The following is a 15,445-nucleotide window of genomic DNA, read 5'->3' as shown; positions in this document are numbered from 1 at the left end:
TCTCCAGTTTTCTGCTGTGTAACTTCACAGACACACAGAGTTACAGAGCCGACTACGCTGTTCACACAAACCTCTTACCAGCAGATTTCTGCCTTTCTTTATTTGGTTCTTATTGAATGCTCTGTGAGAGAGATGCTTTCAATGCCATTGGCACCACTCTGGACTCTTCATGAACAGTTTGCTACAACATACTCTAACCCAGGATAGATAAAATGAGTATTGTAATGGCTCCTTACAGACACCACATATGCTGTCTCAGGCAAGTTTATTAGCAGGAAGAGTAGCTATTTACCTGTTCATCTTCACTGTCTGTCCCGCCTAAACTCAAAGAGCTATGACGCTGAACAGGGTTGGAGGACTGTGGGATAAAATAAGGAAGAGGGTGAGTCAAGGGAAGGATCACAATGAATTACCTGGGATGGGGCATGCAACGTTCATTATGAAAAAATACAAGAGGAAAGTGATAGGAAGGGTGACTGCAAAGTCCCTGCCTCATAGAGTACCTCTCATTTGTTCACTGGAGACCAGATGTGAGGTAGGGGAACTTTATCCGGCTACGAGATACGCCTTGAAGGTTGACCTCAAAGAACCAAAATGCTCTGCTGGGTGTATATGCAATAGGGCAACATGCACTTCAATGAGGAATCGAACCAATACATTTTTAAAAGATATTTTAGTTTTTGGCTTATTGTCTGAAGAACTTTGAATTTACAAATGCTTTTATACTCACTCGAATCCAAAATCATGCATCTGCTGTAGAAAGGTAATTCATAAGAGAGACGGTAACTCCAACTCTTTCTTAGAGTCGCATTAGCACCTATTCTCATCAGACTCACGGGATTCTCACTTGCCTGTCAATTCAATTAATATTGCCCTCATTCTGAGCTATTTCATTCTGAAACCAGTAATTTTTTAAGATTCTTCTGCAGTCCCATTACTCCTGCTTTCCTCATTAGCTTTAAAACATCATAAATCTCTTCCTTTTTCATAGGAGTAAGAAACTGCTAATCTCTCCAGCTCTTTGGTGCTCAAAGACATGGGAAGTCTGCACAGTGCATGTATCTCAGCTTGTTCTCAGGCTGGGAGCAGTACAGTCATGCTAACACTACACTCACCCATGAATACTTCACTTTTTATGCTTTCTGCCCCATGGACCTGCCAGGAGACGCTGCCTTGCCCAAAGGCATTCAGAGTTGTCATATCAACTGACTTTCTCTCCTCTTTCCTTAATGATATAGGTCACAACTACCCCAGCAGAGGTCTACATAAAGCCCAGAAAACTGTACTCATATCCCTCACATTGACGAGTCCACCATACTCATAGGTGACTCATTCTAGTTCTGACCGATGGGCAGCATCACAAGCTGCCTGGCAGTAGAAAGAGCTTTAAACCACCAGGCAGTTCATTAGTGCAAACAGACTTTAATGAACCGAAGAATTATGGTCATTCCTCATTCACAAATGTGTGCATGAAATGGATAACTCCAGTGGTGTTTTACACAAACATCGTGTCTAAATACCATAGGACTACATAAAATAAACAGAATAAAAAATGGCATCAAAACATCTTTGCAGATCAGAGGTTTTATCACAAGTGAACCAAAAGGCCTTTCCCTTCCTCAAACAGATTTTGTTTTTTTTCAGTGCAGAAGGTCACTACAGTGATGTAACAACTGTACCTTGCTTGGTGAATCAGCCAGAACTTCGTGAAGGGTTGAAATGTCGGGAGGGCTTCTAGGTAATCCATCATCCTCCGAAACTGCGCCGGTATCCTCCGTTTTCTTTCCAGTTATAACAAGAGGAGGAGATCCAAGCCTGATGTTTTGCTGCAGCTGAAGCTGTGGTCAAAGAGCAATTTAGACTTTCAATGGCATTATCTACATTTTGGAAACTTTTATCCCAATTACTCCTATTAGACATGAGGAGTCTTTTATTCAACAAAAATATTTGAAGGAACAAGCTATTCACAGAAAAAAAAAGAAACATTAATTAAATTTTATTTAATTGCATCCACCAAGGACCCATCAATAGAACAGACTTCTGTGCAAAACTATAATAAAAATAAGTTTTATTCGGTAAGTTATCAAGGAAAAATTTCACCAGGCAAGAAAATGTATAGCAGTATAACTGAGTTTTGACTCAAATTTTTCTCTTAGGTTTAAACATTCTCTAAATGATTACATGTGCCAGGACACCCAAATAGTCCCACATAGTACAGTGACTCAGCAGTCCCCAGCCCCAGGCTTCTGAGGACAGCTCTCCTTCCCAAAGCCCTTCCGAATCCCGTCAGCTTGTCACCATCCCCTGCTGCACAAGTCGGTGAGTCCCACTTCTTACAGAAAGAGAACTTTATTCAATTTCTGGTCCACTCTAATGAGCTGCCTGTTCGTTTGCCCCAGCATCACATCCTGATTCTGTCTATAGCAAGAATGATAACAACAGTCAGGAACAACTTTGTTTGTAAAGGAGTATGGAGATTCTTTTCCAAGCCTGCACAAAAGAACTCTCTGGCAGGCCCTGACCCTCGCAAAGAAAACAAAGTCTGTAACCTCACAAGGAGCCAGATGTTCCCTCAAACTAAAAAAGCTCCAAACTCAGGAAACACCATTACTGAAACTCTTGGCTTAAGTCTTTGACTATGTCAAAGCTGGAATACAGACAAGGTCTGAACAGAATCTTTGTGCTTCAACTAAAAAGGCCTCATTTGAATATCCCCAGGATAAACACGCAGACTTCTTTTTTTCTGGTTCTTTGCTTATTGAGCTAAGTTTGGAAATTCTACACCTAAAGTTTATGCTGTTCTGAAAGCTATGCATTCATTTCTATCTCTTCAAAATAGATTTAAGCAGCTGTCACTCAGTGGGATTCATTTGGAACATGACTCCTATAGCCTGAGCAGTTACACAGGGTAGCACAATGCCATCCTTAACCTCCAGGCCCCCAATTTAAATGGCTTTCCTTCCCTCTTACCCTCATCAGTCAAATAAGTATCACCAATTCAGTCTGCACAAGCAGGACTGATGACAAACTGCACAAAGATTGCGTTATGAGGGCAAAATAAATATGAGATACAACATATATGTGCATTTAATGGGAAGGAAAACACAGTCAGTTTTATTCTGCTCTCTCTTCACAACTTCCCATCTCTGATTTACTAAATTTATTGCATGCAGACAGTAAAGTGGTGCGGTGAGAAACTTTGAATTTAGTCTGTCTTCTACCAGTAGAAGTTAATCTATGCTGCTAAGAAAATATCTGCTTTTGTGAGTGCTTGGCTTTTAATCTGACAAAGTCAAATTCACAAAACCAAGCTGTCTCTTAAGGCTACGAAAATAGTGCTGGCAGTATTAAGTTACCATGCAGGATGACGCATGGATGAGGAGAGGGCACAGGGAGATAAAGATAGCATGAAAAGAGCTTTTTTACCTCAATGAAGTTCTGTCATACACAAACATGACCTCCCCTGCTGCTCCTATTGTTATGCAAAAAATACCCTGAATTGAAGGTTGGCTTATTTCGCAGTCCTATGGAAGAACAAGTCTCTCTGTGCATCTTCTGTTTCTTAACATGTGATGCAATTGTATTTTGCAACACAAAGTTCACAATGGGCCAAGGAAGAATTTCAATGGCCTTTGGCTGCCTTATCAACAGTTTGTTTGGGTCTCTGGAAAAACCTTAAACTTTTATCTCAGTGCTCTGAGCTGGGTAACTATTTGAACACAATTAATACAGCTAACAGTTGATAAGGGAGCTGTCAAGGAGGGATCGGTATGTGCTTTGGGAGAAGGAAATGACCTAGCAGAATACAGTATCCTCTGCTGGCAGAGAACGGAAAAATAATGATATAAATAAAGCTGTCGCTAATAATGACCTGACATATCCATCATCCCACACACTGACACAGCCCCTGGTGCTAACATGTACTGTGAAAAAAAAACGCAGACAGAATTGCAAAAAAAACCCAAAGCCAACAGCTCCAAAAAACATCTTTTATAAAAAATAACAGATTGAGGGACGCTCTGCAGTACAGATAAGTGGCCTTAACCCAAAAGCAGCAGCTATGAAGTAAAGAACGGGAATTCCATTGGAAGAAGGCTTACTCATTAAGGAAAGATTCAGTTCACAGACTCTTGGACACATGTCCAATGGCACAGTATGGGACCTGGACAAGGCTGAAAACACCAGGACTGTTCAAAGACGCAGCTTCCACCCAGCAGAACAGATCCAAACGTAGCAATTCTGCTTTGGATGCTTCAGTCAACAAAGATACACAGCAGAGGCAACATGCGACAGAGTTTCCTAGGAGACAACTAATAGAAGGCAGCACCATGAATGAGAAGAAGACATTCTCACCTGCAAAGTTTTCACTCTTCCAGGTATGCATTCCTGAGATGACGTGTCACCTGCCGCACTTCCTGATACAGACTCAAAAATGAAGACACTGTCATGGGACAAGGCTTTGTTTCCCATGTTTCCTTTGGGCCTAGAAATAAGGAAGAGTGGTCAATGCCATAGGCACAGCTCTCTGATACTTTTCCTTGCATGGTGATCATAAAGAAAACAGGGTGGGATGCATCTCACTCAGCTGCAGGCTAACTGTCTGCGGTAGTCATTGCTAGCTCCTTCTACACCCACGAGGGAAGACAAAGAACTTTTTAGGATGCTAATTGAATGGAATTATCTATTTTAGGATGTGAGCAGCATCTGCCTTGAACACCCAGCCCAGCCTTTGTGGGTTAGAGAGGGAGTCTAGGGTGATTAGGTCAGGCGATGATGACGTTTAGTTCTTTCTCTCTGTATATATATCATAACAATTGGACTTGATGATCCTGAAGGTCTTTTCCATCTGAGATGATTTGATGATTCTACTTGCATTTGCATGAGAATTATTGTATTTTTGTCCGGCGGCAGCAAAAAGAGCATTGGATTAAATATATGTAGAATTAACCATAGATTTCATACAGATGAGTCTTTTATGTGCAAACAATCATGTGATTCCAGGTAGTGTATTTTTATTTGCACTGAAGCTAAAGTCATACTGTTAGTTAAACCCCTAGATGTTTCAGTTTCTGTATTTCCAGCACTCTTTCCCTACACAAAAGCTCATCTCATTCACGTGCAACACCCCTGAAGCTGCTATGCCTGAGGACATGATGGGGCTTTCAACCCAGCGCTTTAACCTTGCCATCAGGGAAGTATTTCCATTTCCATTCAAAACTCACACCTCTCAGAAAACTAAGAGGTAATGGCATGTTATGCCCCCTTATCCTTCATAGATGACCAACCCCACTGATTCCCTGCAGCACCATGGCATTTGGCTCATCCGGGGTTCAGTCTCTGGATAGAATTCCAAAAAGAAGGAGGAGGAGGAGGAAGAGTCGAAGGAGGAAAAAGAAGCAAAACCAGTGTTTCTGCCTTAAGAACAAACAAACAGCAGGATTGTTTTAGGATTGGCCTTGGTATTCTGCGTGCCAGGAATTAGAAGGCTCAGGGCCTGACTGCAGACCTTTCAAAGCTGTACTTCCAGTGGCTTTCAGGATCAGGTCTTCCAAATGATTAGGCCATTCAGCCTCTCTTGGTATCTATAAAGAGTGCTTGTGCCATGCAGAGTCTGGACATGATAGGGTTTTCAAATAGCACAAACATACTCTCAATTTTTTTATTTTTATTTTCTTTTTGTATAGTCCAACCAATCCTATGTCTATGGGGAAAAAGTGGAGGGGTTTTACTCACTTCTTGATCTCTGGTCTTACTAAACAGTTTTAAATCACTGGAGAATAGGGCTGAGGAAAAGAGCAACTGGCCTTGGAGAACAGCGAGAGAAAAGAGTGCTCACTTACACAGCCTCTGGAGCAGACAGTTGATTTTAAGCCAGATCCCTCCTATGGGCTGATGGGGTAAGCTCAGCCATTCCTAAACCTTTGGGACCAGGTTAGCTGAGTCACTACAATTCCTCTTACCCTAGGGAGGGGTTGTATAGCCACTTACTTATTCTGTTAGTATTAAGCTAACAAATGAAAGAAAGAAATCACTGTTTCCTTAAATCCAAATCATTTTTATGATGCAGTTGCGTAAGTACAACACAGAGAGTAGAGAATGGTAGGACAAGGAGGCAAGGACCCATGAGAAGGTAATACCCATAAGTTATTCCACCAGGAGAAACCAGTAGTGTCCAGCTGTACCTAATGTCTTATTGGATGATACAGTGCATTTGGCAGCAATGCTGATTTTGTGAGTCTCCTACTCATGGCTTCTGCCAATGTCTTATACATCCAATGTGCCCTCCAACAACACACTGCAAACCCTGGGAGGTGCCAGGGTACTGTTACACTTGGTCAGTCAGTGTCTCCACAATCCAAGGCCTAAGATACTCAGAGAGGCCTGAGCAGCTCACATGGAAGGAGGGGAAGGCTGGAAGGCAACCAAGCTAAAGGCTGCAAGATACCAATCCGTGACACCCTTGGTGAGAGACGTAACCATGATCAGAGCATTGTCCTGTTCCAGAAATAGAGCCAAGCAATGGAAGTGTTGTTGTAACATAGATGGTCTATGGTTATAGATGAAGTGGTATTACCAGTGCAAGTTAATAGTTTCTATTCAACTAAGTGAAAAAAGGACAGTTTTCTGAACTGACTCCACTTGGGGACCAGAGAATTGTTCTGGACACAAACCTCACTCACATGCACAGCCCTTCAAGGTGGCTGACACAAAACCACAAAACAGAGCCTTCTGTTGCTCCCTGTACCTAAATGGTTGTGTAAGAAAGTCAAACTAAGCAGCAGTCTTATACTGAGAACACATCACGCTTTCTTTTCCCTTATTCCAACCAGAGGGAACAATTTATGCTAAAAAATAGCAACTCAACTTGGCATGTATTCCCTGCACTGCAGTATTCAATCATTCTCCTCTTGTAAAGCTGATGATTATCAGACCTTCCAGGACAGATTTCAAAGACTAAAACCAATCAAAACAATCTGGGCTGTATTCAGTTTTACAGTCTACGAGGTTGGATCACCCCTGCCCCTGGCTGCCCTCCCCCTCTCCTCCATGTTGGCTTTTGAAGCAAGTAGCAAAGAAAGAGGAAATTCCTGGAATTCCTTCATCAGCATTAGGGCTTGTTTTGCACAAACTTGGACTGAGGCTGCTCCTAAGGGGCCAGCTTGTGCTTTCATCCTATTGCAGCAAGAGGTCTGCTTTTATTTATTTATTTTCCTTCCCCACCAGCTTACCCAGCCTCCTTCGGTGAATGAAGTGCGTTAGCGTCAAGCACATAGATGCTGACATCCCTGATGGACTGGCTAGGTTTTAAGTTACTCTCCCCCCTGGGAGGTGGAGGTTCTTTCCTTTTCTTCTTGGCAAAGAAGTTCTTGAAAGTCTGAAATCTGGATTTTTTCTTTCCTGCAACATGAGAAAAATGAAAATTTACGGAAGTTGGAGGTGTTGCTTAGCTTGGAGAAAGTTTTCTCTTAAATTATGGAGGAAGCCTATGGAGAGCCAGGAGCAGGAGCAGCCCATTCAGTTCTAATCAGCTGCTTTGTAAATAATTCAGTGCTGGAAAGGTGAAGCTGCAGTTCTTAGACAGGCTGCCTATAAAGCAACACTGGCCTTCCGCTGACAATGGTGCTGCCTACTTAGGTTCCAGTTTATGAAAAATGCACCTTATATAGAGAGCACTTCTAGCTGCAACTGAACAGTGATAACACAAATCATGCTTAGTGCAGTTTCAATAAAACAATTAATATTTTATAATCTTTAACCCTGAATGTCTTTACTTAGCTTTCTTTATTTCTGCTTTTTCTTTACTCAGTGCTGTAAGGACACAAAGAAATTAAAACTAGCAAGTGAATTTGAAAACCCGAAAACCAAAAGATCTGTTTCCACATTAAACCACTGCCCCAAATTAAAATCGGCTCCTCCAAAGTCAATGGAGCAAGATGAAATTTAGACACTCACCTGCAGGACATGAAACCCCCAAACGCAGCAGCTCTAAGAACATAGAAAACTGTTGAGCTGATTTCAAATTTTCCATTGTTGTTGAAGTGAAAAGAAATACAAAAAGAACAGCATAGACCATAAGAAACATAACTGATGTATTTCATTTTGAATAAACTATTTTATCACTATTATTTATATTTTCTTTCAATGCACAAGAGCTGCATTTTATTTGTCACTGACTCTCACACTGAAGGGTCAGTTTGGAGTGGTCTGGGCCAAGCTATTGTACTAAGACCCTTGTGGTGGACATAAATGCATATGCAGAGCAATAACATCACTGCGTATCAGAGCCAAATTCATTGTTCAATTAATACTTTACAGCAGTTGGCATAATAAATGTTCACAGCTGGAAGATTCCTGAATAAGCAAGGCATTCTTTCCACAGTTATTGTCTTCTCCCAGCGAAGATGTAGTCGGCAGCGCTCCGTCTCAACGTGTGCCCTGTACGTGTAGGGATTTCTGCCAGCAAGCCTTATCAGGGCTGAAACTGTGCCACCGCACAGCTGCATCACGCACCACACAGTAGCCGCTTTGAGAAGTAAACAATGACGCTGAGATCTACTCCCCCATCTCCTCGCAGCTCTCAGGCCCCGCGCCAGCAACACGCATCGTGACACACGAGGATGCAGCTGCCAAGGAAGACCTGCACTTTGCTCTTCCACTGCTTTGGGCTGTCGCTGAGACCGAGCTATCTTTCAAGCAGTACAGTGTAAAACTGCCAATGGATTCCCGCTCACCTAATAACAAGATGTGGAGCTCCCACGGAGGGTTTATCAGCAGAAGATCTCAAAAGCTGCTTACCAGGCAGTAAGCGAACGAGGTAGTCATGGAAAACAAACAGGCCAGGTTGACTCCCTCGGACTCTAGAGCTGAGCCCAAAGCTTTTGGATTTAAGGCTCTCATGGGGCTCAGTGAGTTTGACACTGGGCCCAGAGAGAGATGGTAAGAGAAGACAGATCACACAGCAATCAGAAGAGCACCGTGCCCACAGAGAACACAACTGTGTTGACTGAGACTTTGGAGCCTTCAGAAACGCCTCTCCGTCATTACTGTCATTCATATCAGCAGTCACGCAGCTTACATGGTATTCTCCCAGCAACTCTGACAAAGGAGAATTGGTTTTTTTCAGATGAGCAAAACAAAAGATTAAACATTTTCAGGAAGCAGTGCCCTAAAATTGTCAGTCCAGCAATGCCTGCAAGTGCACTCAGATGCCTCAAAGAGCAGAACAGCAGACTTGGCTGCATGCAGAGGGCTGTCCTACATCAGGCAGCTATCAGTGGTAGGGACAGTGTAAGTACTACTGATGAGCTCAATTAGATGCTAGTATTTCCAGAAGCAACAGGTGAATGTTTGGAAAAAAACACCACCAACAACAAAAGAAGTGATCCTGAAAACATCTAAGGGAAAGATATAAGAGAAACAGATATTAAGACCGGCCACAAAGGAGAACATTGTCAGGGTGCTACTCCAAACACTTGTTCAGGTCAGAAATGGTGCTAACTTTAGAACACAGCCTACGGAAAGGCTTTGAGACCACTGCCAATCATTAAACCTCAGCAGGCATGGGACAATACCTGGGTACAGGTGCACAACAGAGTCCTCCAGTGCAGACACACTGGTTACTTCAGTGCCTCCTCTAGACTCCAATGTATTACTGATGTCAGGGTACACCCCACCAGTGATAATTCCTCTTCAGCTGTGTTCTGCTCAGCTGCATACCTTCAGCTGCTTCAGAGTGAGAAACACTACATTTCTCTGCAGCTCCAGAGGATGGGCACTTGCCATATTATGATGTGAGAAAGATCACTGCTAAGCACTTTGTGCTGCACATAGATGAAAATCATGGGACTGCTCTGTGTAGGAGCATGTGATGAAGAAGACACTGCTCAGAAAGATTCAGGGGTTCATATCAATGTCCTGCTGCAAACACTCGTGTATTGGTTCTGCAGTGTTAACGGCAGTAGCACATTTCATTTATAGGTGCCTACATTTAAATGCATTGTAAGAAGGCCAAATATCATATTAAATTGGGACAGCGCTCTAGGACAACTCAACTAATAATATGCAAGCAGCTCTTACTACTTAAAATGGAAGAAAGTTGTTGCATAACAAAAATCTAGTCAAAACAGGACGAGAAAACCCAAGCTCAGACAACTGCCTATTCCCCACTCACCCACTGATGCATGCTGACTCATCATTTCTGAATGCTTACAGTTGCCAAAATTCCATTTTAAGACATTAAAAATATTATATTTAAAGGCTACTGTCCTAACAAGCAAAAGTCTTCCCGAATATAATTATTATTATAATGAGCTAACTGATTTAGCTCATTAGCCTATGATAAGAGAAAAGGAGCAGGGATAAGCATCTACTTTCTCTGTAAAGTTTATTCTGTGTTTTTATTTTCTGTTTGTGCATTGCCTCTTTTGTTGCTTCTCCTGTGCACTGAAAGAATCAGCACTCTCTCTGCTCACTGCATAGTTCTTCTCTGTAACAACACAAAAGATAAAAAGATGCTCTTTCCAGTGCAAAATTGAGACTGCAAAAAGCAGAAGGGGTATCTGATTTGGGAGCTCAGGATCATATTTAAATGAGACAGTTCATTCAGCGATACTCTATTCTCTCTGGCTTCTGAAGGTGTGGTCAGGGCACACGTTCCATTTTTTTCCTCCAAATCCAATGAGTAGATATTTTCAGAAACCAACCAACAAAGCAGACGAGATTCTCAGAAGATGCCATTATTCTAGCTTCATTACAAACACTCAGCATTGCTGGACAGGCAATAAAATCATGGAATTCAGCAAGGCTAGTGTTGGACACTGGTAGTTTGTGGACAGGTACGCTGTCACTACTAGAAAGAAGCAGCTCGCACTGAAAGTCCTCTACAACCAGTCAGACAACCAGGGAAACCCCAAGAAATTAATCCAATTGACTTGACTGTGAAGGCTGGGTCACTAAAAGCTACAAAGAGGAAGAGGTGAGACAACTCTACTTTACATGTGAAGTAAACAGAGGATCTTCTATTTTAAAAAAGCGAGGTAGGTATTTTCAGGTCCAGCCAAGTGTCCCTTGAATAATTCTGTAATAGTGCAGCAACTTCCAACTTTTTTCAGGTTTGGTTCAGTTTGAGAGAGAAATGTCACTGTTTCTCTTAGAGCCAACACTGAGGACGGCAAGGCATTTCCTGCCTTCCTTGTCACCAGGGTCAGAATTTGATCAGTTTCCTGAACACTAGCAAACTAGCACAAAATCTGCAAATGTGGGTTTTGCACAAGGTCACCAGTGTACCACGAACAACAGCGGCCAATGTGGTCAACTAGATTACAAATTTAGGAAACCAGCTGCTACTGAGCATCCAGCATCGCGCTACCTTCACCCTTATCCATCTGCCACACAAGGTTCAACTACGAGTCCCTTTGCCATTTGCTTCTCTCTTCTACCAGTATTCTGTAGGCAGCAGACGTATTTCTAAAGAAAGAAGCAGGATGACTTCTGAAACACTGAAACATTGAAGGCGATGTGAAACATTAGCCAAAATAAAAAAACTACCCAGTGGTACCATAGCCACTTCTGAAATGCCTCAGCTTTCGTGGTATTCTTTGTATTTGCTTAGCTCCCCAGCCTGAATGTCAGCAAAGGGGATTTGCTTTAATTAAGACAATTCTGGCGTAAGGTATTTCCCCTTCCTTCAGATTATTCCATTCCCTCATGGCCATTTGCATCAGCCCATGCCACTAGTTGACAAGATCAGTAACAAAAGGCTGTCTGTGCCAGGACCAGAGCGTAAGGCTGCAGTGGAGCACGCACAGCTCCCACAGACAGCCCCAGCACAACAGAGCTGGCTTACAGCCTCCATCACAGCAGGCACAACAGCCAGCTCTTCAATCTCTAGAGTCCTGTTTTCTGAAAATCCAAGGCAGAACCAGAAAATAACCGGAAAACGACTCTCCAGTGCGGCACATTAAATGTCCTTCCTATAATATTGCCAGCTGACAAAGCCACACAGAAAAAAGTCAAAACAGAACTGCAAACCAGGTCCCTACAGATGGCCCTCTAACCTGAAGAAAACAAACCTTGGCTTCCAAATCAGCTGTATACAACCGGAGAACTCTGCTTACCTGCGTACTCTTCGGCTGTCTCCCCTGTTTCAGGTGACTGTATGACGTCTGTCGGCCCCGTAGCCATGATACAGTCACTGAAATGGAGATGAAAGTATTAGTTAAATTTTAGTTTACCTTCCCTGCAGACTATGATCCCACCTCACATGAAGAAAGAGTGTGGCTGGATCCCTTCTAAAGCTGCATTCCCAAATGCTCATCACAAACAGGGCTCGCGCACTTATTTTGTACCTCAGCCACAGAACTCTTCCTCCTTTTTCATTAGCGCTTATTTCTCCAGCCAGAACTAACAGAGCAGTCTCACTTTGTGCCAGCACCTCTCTCTTTTTAAGAATCCGGGATCAAAGTTTGCATCTAATGAAAACGTGACCAGCAAGGTCCGTCACGCTCCCCATTGCCAGAATCATGAATCTTTATGCATGCTGTTTGCTACAGACTGACAGCTCCATGCACAGCTCCACGTACAAAGCATCTCAAGTAAGAGCTCTGCTGCCAGGGTTGGCGTATTACAGTGCCCTCACAGCAGGCAGCCTGTCAGCATTATTAAAATTAGTTAAGCATCAGCACTGAACCATCATCCTGGGCTATGCTACATTTGTGGAAACCAATAGATCAAATTTATTTTGGATCCAGTGCAATCAGCTTTTAGCCACAAGCTTTGAAACCTTATAGCAAGCTGGGCTATTGATCAACCACATTAGCTGATGGCATCATCTTCCTCTCTGATGAAAACAAAAGTTCAGCCTAGTTTTAAGATCATTCAATGTTAACTGGCTCCACTTTGTATTTTCCAAGGCTCCTAAATGGGCGTCTGTCAGAAACAAAGGAACGAAGCAGCAGACCGCAAGAGTTACAGTACAAATGTCAAGCAACAAAGGCAACGTGACAGTCCGGCAGGCAGCTCATAAATACTGTCCTTTGTTGGGGAAGATCCCTAAGTGATACCCTTACACAGCGAGCAGCTCCAACCTGCTGTGGCAGGACTTTAAGAGGAAGAAATCTTTACAAACAAATGAAAACACCCACAAACAAATCCTGCCCGCTTTTCTGCGTGGTCGGGCAATTTTCCACTTCAAAGCAATACACTACTGCCAACTTAAATTGCTTAGGTATCTACTTGGCCAATCGGGAAACTGTTGTAATTCTTCTCTATCAGCCACACCTCCAATCTGTCATGCCAAAGAGCACCAGTGCTTCTCCCAGCCCACAGACAGCCCAGCACCTGGGAGAACCGCAGATAAAGACAAGGAGTGCAGAGGTGATGGGACTGGCGATGGGCTGCGGCTTTCTTCTGCTTCAGTTCATCTTTAGCAGTGGACATAGGAGTGCGTTAATGTACTGTTGGTCCAAACAATCTCATCTCACCTTGCAAAAACACAATGAAAGTCACTGCAGGGACTAGGACTGGTTATGCCTTTTCTAAATAAGATGCACTGAAGATGGTTTTGAAACAACTGTGAAACAATACACAGAAGCAGCCATAAGTAAGACTCCTAAGATTTTTTCTTTTGGACAGTGATAATCACCCAACATTTCTCCCTTCTCCTCTCAGGTCTCATCAACTGTCCATGGAAATGTCTGCATCTGCTGCACCTTTCAACTCAAATGGTCACCTGCAGACCTTCTCATGCAGTCTTTGTATTAAGAAGCATTTTGTATCCATTATTTTCCCTCAACTTTACACACTATGCACACTGACGTTAAGACTTTTCTTTAGGGAAAGGAAAATGCATTTGGGATAAAGCATCAAGGAAGCACTCCCCACACTTGAGCTTATTTTCACAGAATGTGAGTGGCACTGACATTTGGCTCATTTGCACCCCTAACTTTTGCTTTACCCACCTTCAGTACAATGAAAACAAGGCAAAATGCTGCTTTGAGATCCAGCTTTGTTTTTGCTGGCTCTACATTTATTTAAATTACTCCATCATCCTAGCTGCTCCTGCCAGTCCCTGTAGACACTTCCACTGCTGCGCTTATTACAAGTGCAAACATTTACTTCCATTTGGTGCATCTTTTATACCAGTAGAACTATAATTGCAGGGCAGTTCAGCTCCAAGGCAATCTCTTCACAGGCAAATCAGCTCCTGCATTAACTCAATTTTATAGCTGAGCTCTCTGGGGCATATGGAGGTCAAGTGTCAATTGCAAGGGCACATTGCCTGTCTGCAGAAGTGCCCTCACTTAGGACCCAATGGTGCCTTTGTAGACCTGACCACAGCATCACTGTTCCAGTGAACCAAACAATGACTTGAAGTGAGGGAAACATCATGGGTTTTTCCAAGCGGATAGTTTAACAAGCATTTAGATGACAAGAAAAAATACAGTATTTACAGCAAAAGTGTAAGTTCCATCGTTAAAAGCTTGATGACGCAGCTGAAGGAAAGTTAGCATTTAGATGGCATTCAGATGTCAAATTCTGACGGCAGCGTGTTTCATTTTACAAGAGAAAAGCCAGCAACATTTCTGGGCGACAAACCCTAGCCTGGGGATTAATGTAATGGAGAGAAAGAGGACAAAAACTCATCAATACCGATCCATGTGAGTGCACAGGCATTAACTGGTTGAACCCTCAGACATTGACCACTGCCAGCCCTTAATGACAGCTGCCAGACGCAGTGCTGCATGTGGCCAGGACGTATTGATACCACACATCCAGTTCAATCAGCTGCACTAACCACGTGCACCCTGCACGCTCCCCCAGAGCACCACACCATGAGACAGAGTTTTAAACAAATCCTGCATGCTCATTGATTTTTAGTGAGAGAAGTATCTGAATATGTGCATCACATGGGGATAAAGTGCTAAAAGAAAAGACAACTCTTTTCCATTCCTTGGTTTGTGTACTTGAGGACTACTGGGAAATCAGCCCTGTACAGGACGCAGGCTTCCTGCACTTAACAAGGCCCAAGGCAAAGAGAAGAGCTCTGCTCAGCCTCACAGAGGGACACATATCCCTTGCTGGGACGCACACTCTTGACACTTTGTGTGGCAAGATGGCTCAGCACAGGGGAAAGCATGCCCCCACCCGGGCCTCCAGGCTGCCAGCCACGGCCTGCATCCCCCAGAGCATGGCTCAGTCCTGAGCGCTGGGCCTCACAAAGAGCGGGATGTAAGACGGTTGTGTATTCAGGTTACCTTCTTCAGTGAAAGGTGAAAGGTTAAATGTTTACTCTTCTAATTAAAGCACGTTAGAGGACTTTGTTCTGACAAAATGGGGTTGATTGCTTCTTCCCTGGGAACCCTACAAGTCAACTATCAGTGGGCTCGTTAACCCACTGATAGAAAGGGCAGCAAAATTCTGTCTTCGGTTTCCCCCCTGCAGCCCC

At 43.2% G+C, this 15,445-nt stretch overlaps 1 protein-coding gene across 9 annotated transcripts in view; it reads right to left on the bottom strand.

Annotated features, from left to right (window-relative positions):
* The window catches only part of KIAA1210 (KIAA1210 ortholog), a 53,085-nt gene that overhangs the window by 14,809 nt on the left and 22,831 nt on the right, over positions 1–15,445 (bottom strand). For 7 of the 9 annotated variants that reach the window (XM_021406261.1, XM_021406263.1, XM_021406258.1 and 4 more), the window contains exons 2-6: positions 12,117–12,193; positions 7,230–7,398; positions 4,354–4,483; positions 1,680–1,838; positions 293–358 (exon numbers count right to left, since the gene is read on the bottom strand). In XM_021406261.1, coding sequence (XP_021261936.1) covers positions 293–358; positions 1,680–1,838; positions 4,354–4,483; positions 7,230–7,398; positions 12,117–12,183 — 591 coding nt within the window. In that variant the 5' untranslated portion in view covers positions 12,184–12,193. Of the gene's footprint in view, positions 1–292; positions 359–1,679; positions 1,839–4,353; positions 4,484–7,229; positions 7,399–8,732; positions 9,060–12,116; positions 12,194–12,347; positions 12,829–15,445 lie in introns of those variants that run through there. The other 2 variants (XM_021406265.1, XM_021406266.1) reach the window with 2 other exon arrangements.

The sequence above is a fragment of the Numida meleagris genome, chromosome 8, assembly GCF_002078875.1.
Source record: "Numida meleagris isolate 19003 breed g44 Domestic line chromosome 8, NumMel1.0, whole genome shotgun sequence".
Taxonomy (NCBI): Eukaryota; Metazoa; Chordata; class Aves; order Galliformes; family Numididae; genus Numida; species Numida meleagris.
Note: the sequence above shows the minus strand (reverse complement) of the source record. Positions and strands in the feature narration are given on the sequence as shown.